At 42.7% G+C, this 15,578-nt stretch overlaps 1 protein-coding gene across 1 annotated transcript; it reads left to right on the plus strand.

The window, feature by feature from the left end:
* Positions 1-433: 433 nt before the first annotated feature.
* Positions 434-8,710, plus strand: carm1l (coactivator-associated arginine methyltransferase 1, like). Its single transcript, XM_026301927.1, has 13 exons — positions 434-550; positions 1,096-1,222; positions 1,315-1,440; positions 1,548-1,700; positions 1,743-1,885; positions 3,210-3,320; positions 3,726-3,903; positions 4,519-4,609; positions 6,047-6,128; positions 7,376-7,461; positions 7,613-7,702; positions 7,847-7,984; positions 8,599-8,710. The coding sequence occupies exons 1-13, from the start codon at positions 434-436 to the stop codon at positions 8,708-8,710; spliced, it is 1,554 nt and encodes a 517-aa protein (XP_026157712.1).
* Positions 8,711-15,578: the final 6,868 nt, after the last annotated feature.

The following is a 15,578-nucleotide window of genomic DNA, read 5'->3' on the forward strand; positions in this document are numbered from 1 at the left end:
ATATATATATATATATATATATATATATATATATATATACATATATTGATTCATATATATATATATACTATATATATATATAGTACTACTGTACTGTACTGTACTACTGTACTATATATAGTATATATATATATATATATATATGTTTATTTTGTATATTGTTTATACCTACAGTACATAATTCATATACACTAGATAATCTATGCTGTTCCAATTTACCTGGTCCAATAAATTTATCTGTGTAACCCTTTCAAACCTTAGCCAGATGTTCTGGATTTAGCACTACTTTTGTCCCACCCTTGTCCCCCCATTCCTTTCTCCAATTCTCCTCCCCTTTTTCCTCAACCCCCAACCCCACCCCCCAGGTTCTATCCTCCTCCTTCCACCCTTCCTCCCCAAAAGAGCAGCTTGCCGTCGCACGACGAGGAGCAGAATGGAGGAGAGGAGCGAGGAGCCATCGGCTTTCCCCGTCACCATCTTCACTCTGCAGGAGGAGGAGGAGGCGGTGAGGGATGAGGGGGAGCACTTGGAGACACGCGTGGAGGAGGAGGTAATGCTGGAGGCTGCAGGGGGCGCGCTCACGCTTACGTTTCATCTCCTTTATGCTGTACTGAACTGTCCCAAGTTGAATTTGGCAGGAACACAAATTCTTTCCAGCAGCCAACTCCGGATTTCAGCAGGAGAACCCGACTCTGATACAAATTCATGTTAATAAAAATATTGATTAAACATGACTGGTAAGGGAGAAACCTGATCCCTGATTGTTAGAAAAGGATTAAATGTTTACACAGTACTGCAAATTCAGTTTTCTACCTTGCTTTCTCACTGTAATCTGGTTTTTAAAATGCTGCTCTAGTGGTTTTAGTACACTATAAAAATAATAATAATAATAATATTCATACAGATAGATTGCCAGTAAAATACTGTAAAGTCCCAAAATATTACAATCTCACAATAGTAAAGGAATTTTCTGTGAAAAGACGCAAGTGATGGAAACGGGGATGCAATTATTGGAATCAGGCTTTACGGGTTCAAAAGTCTGGCAAACTCTGATTTAATACAAAACCTTGTTGTTTGTCTGGTTGGGTTCTGGAGGAGGTCCTGGTCCAGGAGGATACGAGCAGAGAGCAGCATGTCAGCGTGTGCAGATGGAGAGCCGAGCAGGAGTTCACTGTGCTTCTCACCACGGAGCTGGAGGCTCAGCAGCTCACTGTACAGGATGGTGAGCAGGGTTTGGTGATAAACGAAAGTGTTGGACAGATGAATATCTTAGACTTGTCTGGTTTATATGTTTTTTTTGTTGTTGTTTTTTAGGAAAGAGAGCATCAGTCTTTCAGTTTCCAGTTTCCAAAGAGATGGACTACTGCCAGGTTGGACTTCAGTCCTTCGTGGTTTCGGTTGGCATGCAGAGCCTTCTGCTGCATTTCAAAACTCCAACCGGTTTGTACAGTACATGGGAACGTGCTATCCACTCATCCTCAGGAAGATTGGTTAGTTTGTCTGGAGCTCACGCATGTGTGTCCTCTTGTGTACCTTTGGTCCTCCAGATATGAAGACCTTTCAGCAGTTACTGAAGAAAGGGAACGACAAAGAGACTCCTAAAGGTTGCACGGACAAAAATAACAGAGGAAGTGAGGACGCAGGCAGCCAAAGACCAACTCGAAGATATCCTGATATTACCGAAAACCCCCTTGCACAAGGCTTCAAGGTAAGACACTCAGTATTTTTCACTGTTTGAAGAGAACTAGAAACCAAACAGTTGAATGTTGTGTGTGTGAAGTTCCACAGCTGTCTGACCGAACAGCAAAGCCTGCTTCAGGACTACCTCAGGACTGCCACCTATCAGAGAGCCATTTTAGTCAACGAGACTGACTTCAGAGACAAGGTGAGAACTCACTCGAGACTTCAAGAGGTAAAATCTCCATCAACAATTGTAGTTCAATTGTAGTTCTGCACAAACGTGTTTCGGCTTGTGGCCTTCATCAGAGAACTACGCCACACCGCTTTTCCAGCAGTGTAGATGCAGAGTGTGAGGTCATGACATATTACTTTTTGAAATGCATAAGATGCATCAGCATAAGCATAATAAGCATCAACAAAAGGAACTGATAACCTCAGAGGTTGGAACCAGATCTCAGAAAAACATGGCTGTGGTTCTAACCTGGAATAGTTCTAAATTCCAATCCTGAGCTTTGACTTTTATGTGATATTTTGGATTTGCAGTGCATTTCCTTAATGTTTGTGGTTTTTACTTTCATGGTACCTGGTTTGACCTTAGGGGCCACCGTACCTAAGTGGCTATAGTGTGTTATTATAACCCACAAATACAGTGGGCAGAACTTCAAAAACAAGACTTATATGGTTGGAATTTAAAATCTGCTCAGTAGACTAATGGTGTCATATATGTTGTGATGCAAATGCAAAGTAAACAACGGGCCATATTCATAAATATGGAAAAAGGAATCCTCTTAGGGAGCCCCTAACTTAGCTTAAGAACTTTAAGCCTGGAGTCTTGGCTTAAGAGTGATTAAGGACCAATCTTAGAGCAAGTCTGGGCAAGGAAAACACAGAAATTTGCAAATGCGAAAAATATGTAATTACTCTGACGCCGGGGTCCAGCAAGGTGTGAATGTTAATTGGAAATGAAATCAGCTGACACAAAGAGCAACAATTCCAGACTATATAGTGGTATATGCTGTAGTTTTTTAGAGGTTGACATCTGTTTGCGACTGGAAAACTTAAATGGCAAAATCTGGGGCACTTTTCAGCTTAACAGTCAGAAGGTGTTTGGTTCCTCGTCAGTGGTTGGGGGGACAGTTTTAACGCATGTGCCATTGATGGCGCCAAGAATTCCATGGAAACCAACAATTCGAAACCAACAAATGGAACGGAAACGGAAACGTCTCTCAATGCATGTCTTTGCCTGAATGCCAACTCCTGGCAACTCCTCCAGAACTCTCCTATATTTTGGTTGAGAGCAGGTTTCTGTTTTAAGAATCCTGATAAGTTACTTTTATTCCTACTCCTAAAAGTACGACCAAAATTGCGTTACTGAGAATTTTTGGCCATTTAGGAGCGATTTCCTACTTTTTAAAATTTGAATTTGACATTATAACAAAATCTCATTCTTGTATGTACAGTATTTAAAGGATTAGGCTAAGATAGAAACAGCCATACCTAGTCCCTTCTCTCTATTTACTTCTCTCTAGGTGGTCCTGGATGTGTGTTGTGGGTCTGGTATTTTGTCTTTCTTTGCAGTCCAGGCTGGAGCCAACAAAGTGTATGCTGTGGAGTCCAGCCCTATGGCCAAGTATACACAGGTCAGTACATCTGAATCTGTCATCCTCAAATTTCTCATATTATCCTTTTCCAACAGCGTTAGAGTTGAAACGTGCACGCTAGAGACTAAAGAGAAACCACAGCAATGCACTGGACTAGACAGCACAGGCACACACACATACAGTACATACGTCAAATGCAGAGCGTGGCATTCTGGGGAGTTAATGGGTTGCGGCAACATCTGGCCCACAGTCTAGTAAGGATACGGGTTGTAGGGAGGTGCTGATACACACAGTACAGAGGTCGGACCGATATATGTGGATTACAGCTGCCTTTTATAGTGAACATACATAATAAATCCAAAATCTTATCTTATCTGGATGAGTTTCCTTTTAATTTTACAGTTTATAATTTCCCACAAATAATGTTTTCGCTCTCCTGTGCAGACCCTGATCGAGAGCAACAGTTTGTCCGAGCGGGTCAGGGTCCTGGAGGGGGAAGTGGAGGAGGTCAGCTGCCCCGACATGGTGGACGTCATCGTCTCTGAGCCGTTAGGTTACATGCTGCTCAATGAGAGACTCATGGAGAGCTTTCTGTATGCTCGCAGATGGCTCAAACCCAACGGTAGGAAGGGAGAAACGTCAGGCTGAATGATGAGTCCAGTTTATTACAACTCAGGTCTTATCTTTGTGGTGTTTTTATAGATATAAGCATCAAAATGTGGGTTTAGAGTCCAAAACGACACCTGGACTTTACTGGTTTTTTCACAGCTTTTTTGTTTTTGTCCCCTCCACACCCACCCACTCCCTTGGTGTGATGCGTTTGGGTATGTCTGAACACAGCAATCGGGTGTGGACCAAAAATAACTAGAGCCAAGTCCTTTTTTCTTGATGTGGTCTTGGTCTGGTCCTGAACAAACTTAGGTTTGTAGCGGAAATGTGATCTGACCTCGATCAACTCAATACAGATATATATATTTTTTTTTTTTTACAGCGTCACTGAAATTCTCAGGGGGAAGACAAAAGTTTGCCGTAATATATGTTATATTGGCGCAAAGTTCGGGTCGCCCAGTTTCAAGTGCAATTTAAATTTTTTTCAGAATTATGGTAATGTCACAGCCTGCAAAAGGTTTCAAAAAAGGTTTTTAAAGGGTTAATGTCCATCTAATAATCTTTATTCACAGTCTGTCTTTCTCATACTCATTCTGTGTCTCTCTATCATTCTCTCTCTCTTTCCCAGGTTTAATGTTTCCATCCTTTGGTGATATTCATCTGGCTCCCTTCACTGATGAGCAGCTCTACTTCGAACACTACACACAAGCCAGTTTCTGGTCTCAAAACCCACACACACACACACATACACAAGCACGAACAGGCCTAAATCCATGCATGAGGACACAAACACACTGGCTCCCATTTTCTCTCTACCTCCCTCACACGCACACACACGCGAGCATTCACACTGCTTAACCTCAGTCAGGCATGTTTCCTGTTGAGTGGAAAACGCTCAGGTTCAGTCCAATCCTGACTCATACTGAACAAAAAATTTGACTGATAGGGACTTTTTGTTGGCCGATACATTTGGTTTGAAGCTAGTAGTTTCTGCATAAAAGTACTTACATTTCAAGATTTTCAAAAATGGTTTTATGGTCTGCATCATCCCCCATCTCACACACACACACACACACACGTACGTCTTTTGCTTCCAAACACCAATGGAATTTATTTTCAACATTGCAATTCATACAAAACTGCAAATTCTTATGGAATAATACTACCGTATTTTCTGTAATATAAGTGGTGCCAGAATATTAAAAAACAGTCTTGTTCAACAGAAAAAAAACATTTACAAGTCACTTTGGTGTGTAAGTCACATTTCTAATTATACTAACTATTGTCCAAATTAGCCTGGAAAGAATGTAAGCTAGGCATGACAACAAGTAAAATTCCAGCTAGTAAAAGCTAGACAACAAGTAATAAGGGTTTTGGTTTGTTCTGAGGGTTTAGTAGTTCATTTTATGTGCCCAAAAGTAAGACTGATGTACTGCCATTGGAATAAAGAGAAAAGCATACAAAGGATGTCGGTACATGTAAGCATCAACGTGCCAGGCCAGGTCACCTTCTTCCAGTGCTTCACGGTCCAGTTCTGATGCTAGCGTGTTTGTTTTATGTGCTTTTGGTGTCGTCATAGAGGTCAGTATGGGCACTCTGATCAAACAGCCCCATGCACAGATTCGGTTTGTGTTCTTAACACCAGTCCATCATAGCCAGGATTAAAATGTTTGGTAGTTTGTGCTGCTGTAGGTCTTCTGCAGGATTGGACCAGACAGGCTAGCATTTGCTCCCCAAACGTATCAGTAGTCACTTTTGGACCAGAGGAATCTTTTCTTAGTTCTTAGAACCTTCGGATGAAGTTCCCCTTTTTGGTGTGTGCATATCACAGGAAACGAGAACTGTAATAGTTCTTAGAATTCTGTTTTGGGGGACTTTTTTAGCGCCTACTTTAGAGTAGGTACTTGCAGCACCACCAACCGCGTTCCAATGTGACGTAGCTATTGAAACCATCAGCTGGCTTACTTTAATTCAACGTGCCTACTGGTGGTCTTAACGTGAACAGAAAAAAAGGCCATTAAGGTCTGTAGTTCTTGATCCTCAGTGGGGTAGTTCCTAGAAGTGAGTCCCTAGAACTGTTTGGTCTAGAAGCGCCTTATGACTTTACACGGTCAACAGTGTTATAAACTATTTCTTCTTTATTTTTCTTTCTTCAGGCAGCAGAGGAACTTCTATGGTGTTAACCTGAGTGCTCTTCACAGTGCTGCGGTGGATGAGTTTTTCAGGAGGCCTATAGTGGTAAGGTGTATCAAAACTGCATTTACTGTATAATACTTTTATCAGAAGGCATCTAATCAGTCAACTAAATGTTTAAGTTGTGTAAAAATCACAAAGGTTAGCAATGACCTCCAACTTCAGGACGTCAAAAACAGTAATCAGACCCATTAACATCATCGACTGTGGTTCCGACACTAGATGCTTTTAAAACAAACAGTTCTAAGGACTCTGAGAACTACCCCACTGAGGAACAGACCCAATAACTACAGACTTTAAGGGAATTTTTTCTGTTCACACCACCAGTAACGTTGGAGTAACATAAGCCGGCTGATGGTTGCTATAGTGACGTGACTTCTGCACAACATTTATAAACAAAGCTAGTAAAAATTTTCATGTATTGTTTTGATTAATCTAAATCTCCTGGATTTTATCCATCGTGTAGGCAGCCTGGACTTTGGTGCTAGTTAATTTCAGTGAGTTTTTTCCGTGCCAAAAGCTGTTGTTTACTTTACAAAAATTAACTTTTGAAAATAAACACATGCCCACTTGTGATTTTGATTGTACTGAAAAGTACCTACCTGAGAAGTACCTCCAAACACAGTCTCCAAAAACAGCATTCTAAGAACTATTACAGTTCTCACTTCCTGCGGTGTGCACACACAAAAAAGGGGAACTTCCTACGAAGGTTCTAAGAACTACAAAAAGGTTCCTCCGGTCCAAAAGTGCCTTTTGTTCATCCTGCCAGTATCTGCTAGCACTGATGCCGCTACCCCAGCAGTCTACAGCATAGCAGGTGGCACTCGCTACTGCGGACTGGTATATCTCCACCATCTCGCTGCATACATTGAAAGATCTGAGCTTCCTCAAAATATAAACTCTGCTCATTCCCTCCCTGTAAACAGCACCAATAGGTGCTTTCACACCAGAGGAACTTTTTGGAAGTTCTTAGAACGTTTAGAAGAATTTACTCTTTTGGTTTGTTTGCAGAACTGAGAACAGTTCTGTTTTTAGCGACTTTTTTACTTCATACTTTAGAGTAGGGACTTTTTCGGTACAATAGGAACCATGAGTGAGTCAATGTTCCTACTCCTGATGTGAATGTGAACAGGAAAGAAGACCCTTAAGGTCTGTAGTTCTTGGGTCCATACCTAAGTAGGATAGTTCCTAGAACTGAGTCCCCAGAACTGTTCTGCCTGAAAACACCTAAACTCGTCAAACATCTGTCTATCTATTGTCAACTCAGATTCTTTATTTTGTGTCTTTTTCAGGACACGTTTGATGTGCACATCCTAATGGCCAGGTCTGTCAAGCACTGCATCAACTTCATGGAGGCTAAACAAGAGGATTTGCACAGGTTATCCAAGTCACTTAACAAGTTTTAAAATCTTTTAGGAGGACCTGAGGTTGCATTCCTTCAAAGAGGTGCCATATTTTAGTGTTAGATCCCGCTGACGTTTCTGAGACAAGGGAACCCCTTCCTTGTATGACTTTGCATTTTTTTCCAGAATGGAAATTCCATTTGTGTTTACACTGTTGCAGTCCGGTCTGGTCCACGGACTCGCCTTCTGGTTTGATGTAGCTTATCGGGGATCCAAGTAAGAGGGAGACTTCCACACCAAGTGGCTTACTTCTGAGTGATTCGAGCTCATCACGAATCCCTCAACGTCAAATATTCACTTGAATTATAATGTATTATTATGGTATCTTGTTAATTCTTCATTCCCCCTTCCTCCCTGCAGGTCAACAGTGTGGCTCTCAACAGCTCCCACTGAGCCCCTGACCCGCTGGTATCAGGTCAGATGTCTGCTTCAGACACCACTCTTCGCTAAGCTGGGACAAACTCTGTCTGGGACTGTCCTGCTGGCCTCTAACAACAGGTAAGCTTTTGCGCCTACCCGAAGCTTTGACCTCCAAATGTGAATCACAAACATAACAGAGGGTGGAACAAGACTTAGGATCCAGATGTAACTTCAGACTGGTCACATACTAGGTGATTTGGGCCTTGAATTCGGGCGTGACCCGATTCAAAGCTTGTCGCAACAGATTTTGCCACAAGAATGCCAAAGCATCGTACAGATTCCCTCTTCTTGCTGAGCTCCAGGAAGGCATTCTCCCTGGTCTCTGGACTAGACAGCTCACTGATCCACTTGTGCCAATGCTGTAGTTACGGCCTGTGGACAGAATAAAAAATGTAGCGTAAGTACAGTTTCCTCCAGATGTTTTTGGGTGGCTATACTCTTGAAGATTTTATGCTCGATTTTGGTCCGGTCGAATCGTCTAATGTGTGCATTCGGAAGATTATAATGACAAAAATCGGTTGAAACTGTCCTTATGTTTGTGGTTTCCCATGTTTTTAAATGTATCCAAATTTACTCATGTATTTTCTACTTCCTGTTATTTTTACAGTGTTTCATCTCTTCACATCTATTCCAGGTTAGTCTAAGAATTTACATTTAACTTATCATCCCTTTTTTACTTTTTCACATTCCAGGCAGAGCTATGACATCCACATCACAGCCACAGTGGACCAATCGGGCTTCAGATCTGGAAACATCCTGGACCTCAAGAACCCTTTCTTCAGGTTGCTTTTGTCAGCGTCCTGATATACATCCATTGCATTCCATAATAGATTACTGTGTGTAATGACATTGATGGAATGCTCTTGACTTGAGGGAACTTTTTGCATCCAGTCAATATACAGATACACTGTTTAAAGTTAGGCTGTTAGTTAGAGGTTTCATTTCATTTGAATTCCATAGAAATTCTCAACTTCCTCAGTGCAGGTAGAGCAGGAGGAGCATCTTCCAAAAAGCTCTAAACAGCCTTGTGCTCTTATTATAGATCACCGTGAGTCTCTGGATGCCACCTTTTCTGCAGTGATTTCATTGAAAAGTGTTCACTGTCAGTGTCACATCCTAAATTTGCTGACCAACATGTCAGCACGTGCATCTAACTTTTCCACCAAGGCGGTTCTAATGCTGGTTCGGAACCAGTTCCTAATTCTGACCTAGTTTTACATCCAAGAAACTTGCTCTGGAGCCAGGGAAATCTGGTTCTTGCTTGGCACCAACTCTCTGCTGATGTAGAAGTAAGAACCACTCATGTCAGGAATTGAAGGTGGCATTATCGTGATCAGCAAGAGCTGAATCCATTAATGGGATTTTCAAAGCACAAAAAGTGGGTTCTCTAGAGTTAAACAAGCACTGTGTGAAGGCCGGCCTTTACATAGACAGGTGGATGGTGTTGAGTATTTTCCAGAAGAGGAGCACGTGGAATCTAAGGTGAGTTGATTGGTGTGGCGGAGGAGTTAGGCAGGAAGAGACCAGGGTAAGTTGAGTCACGTAGCTACAGGGAACCAGAAGGAAGTTGCAAGGAGTCCAGGGGTAAGTGGTATGGCGTGGAAACAGGAACCAAGAGCGAGACATGAGGAGACCAGGGTGAGTAGGTTTGAATGAGACTGAATTTTGGGGAGACAGGAAGAATGTCATAGGACTAGGAATTTGAAAATAACAATGCAGTGTAGATACTAACATTTGCATTAGCTCACCTACACACTGTGGAAAAGCAAATCGGTACTTAGAAGTTGAACCAGCTCCAAACTAGCACCTAGTTCGTATTGGTGGAAAGGGGGTATTTAACGGCAACACTATACATAAGGTGGTTTTTAGAGAACACCCAACCATACATTTTTGTCCCAAAAATCCACGGCACGTACTGGTCGGCCATATAAATACCCAAAAGAAAGCGAGACGAAACACGAACTAGTCAAACCGTGTTACTCACAGGAAAAGGACCAAATAAAGAATTGACCCATTGTGCTCTCATCGTATGATGCGAATACCAGAAAACTAGGACTCTGATTAGAAATCTAGGAACCTCTTGGTGGAACAGTTTGTAAAATTAATTATTACGATTTATTCAAAAACTAAAACATAAAATAATAAAGTCTTGCTTATTGTATTATCTAAAAGTTCTTCAAAATGTACCAGGAATGTAATCCTCAGGGTCTACAAGTCCACAGGTACCGTATTTTCCAGATTATAAGTCGCACAGGAGTATAAGTCACTTCTCCAAAAACAGCCTTGTTGAACAGAAAAAAACATGTAGAATTCACTTTGGTGTATAAATCGCACTTCTATTGATACTAATAGTCGAAATGTACAAAAGTAAATCCCTTGTGTTACACTACGACAGGGGTCTCAAACCCAGGTCCTCGAGAGCTACTGTCCTGCAGGTTTTCCAACTATCCTTGCCCTTCCAGTTTCTGATTGGCTGAACAGACCTGATACAGGTAATCAGCAGTGGATAGGGCAGGGATAGCTAGGAAACAAGCAAGACAGTAGCACTCGAGGACCAGGGACTACTGGACTAGGAGTTCTAGATTAGCATGAACGTGAGCGTTTTCACTTTTCCAGTGGTATAGTATTATCTTAAATTGTATCAACGCCAAGAGTGCTATCTAAGACTAGTGACTACCCAACTGTAAATGCACACATATGTTGTCCACATGCAAGATACGTTTCACATCATTGTGAACAGATTTTGTGGAAAGAAAAACTCCTAGGGTGAAGACTATAAGAAACTTCATTTTGTGCTAATATCCTTTCATTTTTGAATTGTTGCGTTTTAAATTCTCTGAATATATGCAGTATTTTTCTGTTGTAATTCTACCCTGTCCATGTTTTATCTGATTTATGCTTTTTTTCTCTTGATTTTCAGATGATTTCCTGTAACCTCATATTGATCATTTATTACTTGTCTGTATAGAGTTTAGAAAACTAGTAGGCCTACCATTAAATTTCAATCTACATAAAATAGTAATTATTAATAATTATTTTCAAGGTTCTCAACTGGAAAAAGTTGGCTTGCCCTCTCTGGGTTTGAGGAGAGATCCTGCCTCAAGTGGAGGAGTTTAAGTATCTTGGGGTAGTGAGGGAAGGAGGGAGCGTGAGATACACAAATGTATCGTGCATAGTGGTGAAGAAGGAGCTGATCCGAAAGGCAAATTTACCGGTCAATCAATGTTCCTACTGTCACCTATGGTCATGAGTTCTGGGTCATGACCGAAAGGGCAAGATCTCGGATACAAGCCAAAATGAGTTTTCTCCCAATGGTGGCTGGGCAATCCATTAGAGGTGAGGAGTTTGGTCACCCCGAAGGAGCTCAGAGTAGAGACACTGCTCCTCCACAATGGGAGGGGCCAGCTAAGATGGCTCGTGCATCTGTTTGGGATGCCCCCTGGACACCTCTCTGGGGAGGTGTTCCAGGCATGTCCCTCTGAAAGGAGGCCATGGGGAAGACCCAAGACACGCTGGAGGGACTATGTCTCACATTTGGCCCAGGAACACTTCTCTATGCCCCCAAAAGAGCTGAAGGAAGTGTCTGGGGAGAGGGAAGTCTGGGCATCTGTTCTTAGGGCTATGGCCCCCCGGACCTGGCCCTGGACAAATTGGATGGAAATTGGATGGATGGATATCGTCACGGATATAACAAGAATATATTTACTGTCTCTATTTTTAACCTCCAAAGGAACATTTACATTTACATTTTTTCAACAAACAGCGGTGTTGAAAATAAAACGTAAATGGATGGTTTTTGGTCTCATTTGAAAAAAAAAACACTTGAAGGTTGCCACCTAACATTTAGGATTACTGTGCTACTGTTATTTGCCCACAAGTAACCAGTGGGCATCTGTGTTGTGCCGATCTGGGAATTCCGTTTGGAACCAACCTCCGTTTATTCACCCACAATCTGACAATCAAGAACAACCAAGGAAAAAAAACACACACACAGGAGAACCGTACAAAAGGGGACAGCAGAAATGAGTGGCCAAGACGGCACCACAGAAGAAATGAACAAGGAGGGACTTGGAACCCAATAGACAGGGTTCCTGACGGCCAGGTAGAGAAATGTTTGGGTTTCAGGATTATACCGAAGTATCTATGACAGCACTGTTGCCTCACAGCAAGAAGGTTGCTGGTTCAAAACCCGGCAGTGACCTTTCTGTGCAGAGTTTGCACGTTCTCCCTGTGCTTGCGTGTGTTTTCTCCAGGTACTCTGGTTTCCTCCCACAGTCCAAAAACATGTATGTCAGGTTGATTGGTGATTCTAAATTGCCCATAGGAATGAGTGTGAGTGTGTGAGGTTGTTTGTCTCTATGTGGCCCTGTGATGGACTGGTGACCTGTCCAGGGTGTACCCCTGCCTTTCACCCTAAGAGAGCTGGGATAGGCTCCAGCAGATCCCCATGGTCCTAAATAGGAATAAGCAGGTATGAATGGATTGATACAGTGGGTATGGAAAGTATTCAGACCCCTTTAAATTTTTCACTCGTTGTGTCATTGCAGCCATTTGCCAAAATCAAAAAAGTTCATTTTATTTCTCATTAATGTACACTCAGCACCCCATCTTGACAGAAAAAAACAGAAATGTGGAAATTTTTGCAAATTTATTAAAAAAGAAAAACTGAAATATCACATGGTCATAAGTATTCAGACCCTTTGCAGTGACACTCATATTTAACTCACATGCTGTCCATTTCTGCTGATCCTCCTTGAGATGGTTCTGCTCCTTCATTGGAGTCCAGCTGTGTTTAATTAAACTGATTGGACTTGATTAGGAAAGGCACACACCTGTCTATATAAGACCTTACAGCTCATAGTGCATGTCAGAGCAAATGAGAATCATGAGGTCGAAGGAACTGCCCAAGGAGCTCAGAGACAGAATTGTGGCAAGGCACAGATCTGGCCAAGGTTACAAAAGAATTTCTGCAGCACTCAAGGTTCCTAAGAACACAGTGGCCTCCATAATCCTCAAATGGAAAAAGTTTGGGACGACCAGAACTCTTCCTAGACCTGGCCGTCCAGCCAAACTTGAGCAATCATGGGAGAAGAGCCTTGGTGAGAGAGGTAAAGAAGAACCCAAAGATCACTGTGGCTGAGCTCCAGAGATGCAGTAGGGAGATGGGAGAAAGTTCCACAAAGTCAACTATCACTGCAGCCCTCCATCAGTCGGGGCTTTATGGCAGAGTGGCCCGACGGAAGCCTCTCCTCAGTGCAAGACACGTGAAAGCCCGCATAGAGTTTGCCAAAAAACACATGAAGGACTCCCAGACTATGAGAAATAAGACTCTCTGGTCTGATGAGACCAAGATTGAGCTTTTTGGCGTTAATTCTAAGCGGTATGTGTGGAGAAAACCAGGCACTGCTCATCACCTGTCCAATACAATCCCTACAGTGGAACATGGTGGTGGGACCATCATATTGTGGGGGTGTTTTTCAGCTGCAGGGACAGGACGACTGGTTGCAATTGAAGGAAAGATGAATGCGGCCAAGTATAGAGATTTCCTGGAAGAAAACGTCTTCCAGAGTGCTCAGGACCTCAGACTGGGCCGAAGATTCACCTTTCAACAGTACAATGACCCTAAGCACACAGCTAAAATAACAAAGGAGTGGCTTCGGAACAACTCTGTGACCGTTCTTGACTGGCCCAGCCAGAGCCCTGACCTAAACCCAATTGAGCATCTCTGGAGAGACCTAAAAATGGCTGTCCACCAATGTTCACCATCCAACCTGACAGAACTGGAGAGGATCTGCAAGGAAGAATGGCAGAGGATCCCCAAATCCAGGTGTGAAACACTTGTTGCATCATTCCCAAGAAGACTCATGGCTGTACTAGCTCAAAAGGGTGCTTCTACTCAATACTGAGCACAGGGTCTGAATACTTATGACCATGTGATATTTCAGTTTTTCTTTTTTAATAAATTTGCAAAAATTTCTACATTTCTGTTTTTTTCTGTCAAGATGGGGTGCTGAGTGTACATTAATGAGAAATAAAATGAACTTTTTTGATTTTGGCAAATGACTGCAATGACAACGAGTGAAATATTTAAAGGGGTCTGAATAATTTCCGTACCCACTGTAGATATAAGCTGCATTCAAGGTGCGTTCCACCCCCAAACTTTTGTTAAAAGACAGTTTGCTGAATCGGGAGAGCAGGAAGTCCAGGGAGCATCACCAACCTGGAAAGATCGCATTAATTCGAACTTCATGTTCTGTTTTGATCTGTCTAAATCTCTCTAAATTTTCTCCATCATGTAGGCAACCCAAACTTCTGGCGTCAGTCTATTTGTATGTTGTTGTTTTTTTCATGCAAACAGCTGGTGTTTATATAACTAAAATTTACTTTTAAAAATATAAATTATATTTGCACCATATTAGAATATTTCTGATGACATATAATGAGTATATGTGGCACCATTTCATAAAGCATAAAATCAAGAAGGATTATTGTATTCATCTATCTATTTTCTTACATATATATATATATCCATCCATCCATCCATCTTCTGTACCCGCCTTTTCCTGAAAGCCAGGGTCACGGGGATCTGCTGGAGCCCATCCCAGCTCTCTCTCGGGTGAAAGGCAGGGGTACACCCTGGACAGGTCACCAGTCCATCACAGGGCCACATAGAGACACACAAAGACAGACAACCTCTCTCACACTCACTCTCACTCCTACGGGCAATTTTAGATTCACCAATCAACCTAACATGCATGTTTTTGGACTGTGGGAGGAAACCGGAGTACCCGGAGTAAACCCACGCAAGCACAGGGAGAACATGCAAACTCCACACAGAAAGGCTGGGTTGCGAACCCACGACCTTCTTGCTGTGAGGCAACAGTGCTAATCACTATATATATATATATATGTACTGTATAAATATATGGGTAGGTATATAAAAAAAAAAATCCCTTCTCACCCCCTATGGGTGGTGTGTGTGTCTTCCTCAATCTCGGGTCCTCTACCAGAGGCCTGGGAGTTTGAGGGTTCTCAGTATCTTAGCTGTTCCTAGCACTGCGCTCTTCTGGACTGAGATCTCTGATGTTGTTCCTGGGATCTGTTGGAGCCACTCTCCCAGTTTGGGGGTCACAGCCCCGAGGGTGCCGATTACCACGGGGACCACTGTTGCCTCCACCTTCCACATCTTTTCTAGCTCTTCTTTAAGCCCTTGGTATTTCTCCAGCTTCTCATGCTCCTTCTTTCTGATATTGCTGTCACTTGGGATTGCTACATCTACCACTACGGCTTTCTTCTGTTGTTTGTCCACCACTACTATGTCCGGTTGGTTAGCCATCACCTGTTTGTCGGTCTGTATCTGGAAGTCCCACAGGATCTTAGCTCGGTCATTCTCCCTCACCTTTGGAGGTGTGTCCCATTTTGACCTTGGGACCTCCAGCCCATACTCGGCACAGATGTTCCTGTACACTATGCCAGCCACTTGGTTATGGCGTTCCATGTACGCTCTGCCTGCTAGCATCTTACAACCTGCTGTTATGTGCTGGATTGTCTCAGGGGCATCTTTGCACAGCCTGCACCTGGGGTCCTGCCTGGTGTGGTAGACCCCGGCCTCTGTCGATCTTGTGCTCAGGGCCTGTTCTTGTGCTGCTACGATTAGTGCCTCTGTGCTGTC

Source organism: Mastacembelus armatus, chromosome 2 (assembly GCF_900324485.2).
Source record: "Mastacembelus armatus chromosome 2, fMasArm1.2, whole genome shotgun sequence".
Lineage (NCBI taxonomy): Eukaryota > Metazoa > Chordata > Actinopteri > Synbranchiformes > Mastacembelidae > Mastacembelus > Mastacembelus armatus.

Bases quoted from the DNA above. Each gene is read 5' to 3' on its own strand.
- carm1l (XM_026301927.1), top strand. From the start codon at position 434: ATGGAGGAGAGGAGCGAGGAGCCATCGGCTTTCCCCGTCACCATCTTC. The intron at 551-1,095 runs GTAATGCTGGAG...TGGGTTCTGGAG, and splicing joins AGACACGCGTGGAGGAGGAG to GAGGTCCTGGTCCAGGAGGA. The intron at 1,223-1,314 runs GTGAGCAGGGTT...GTTGTTTTTTAG, and splicing joins GCAGCTCACTGTACAGGATG to GAAAGAGAGCATCAGTCTTT.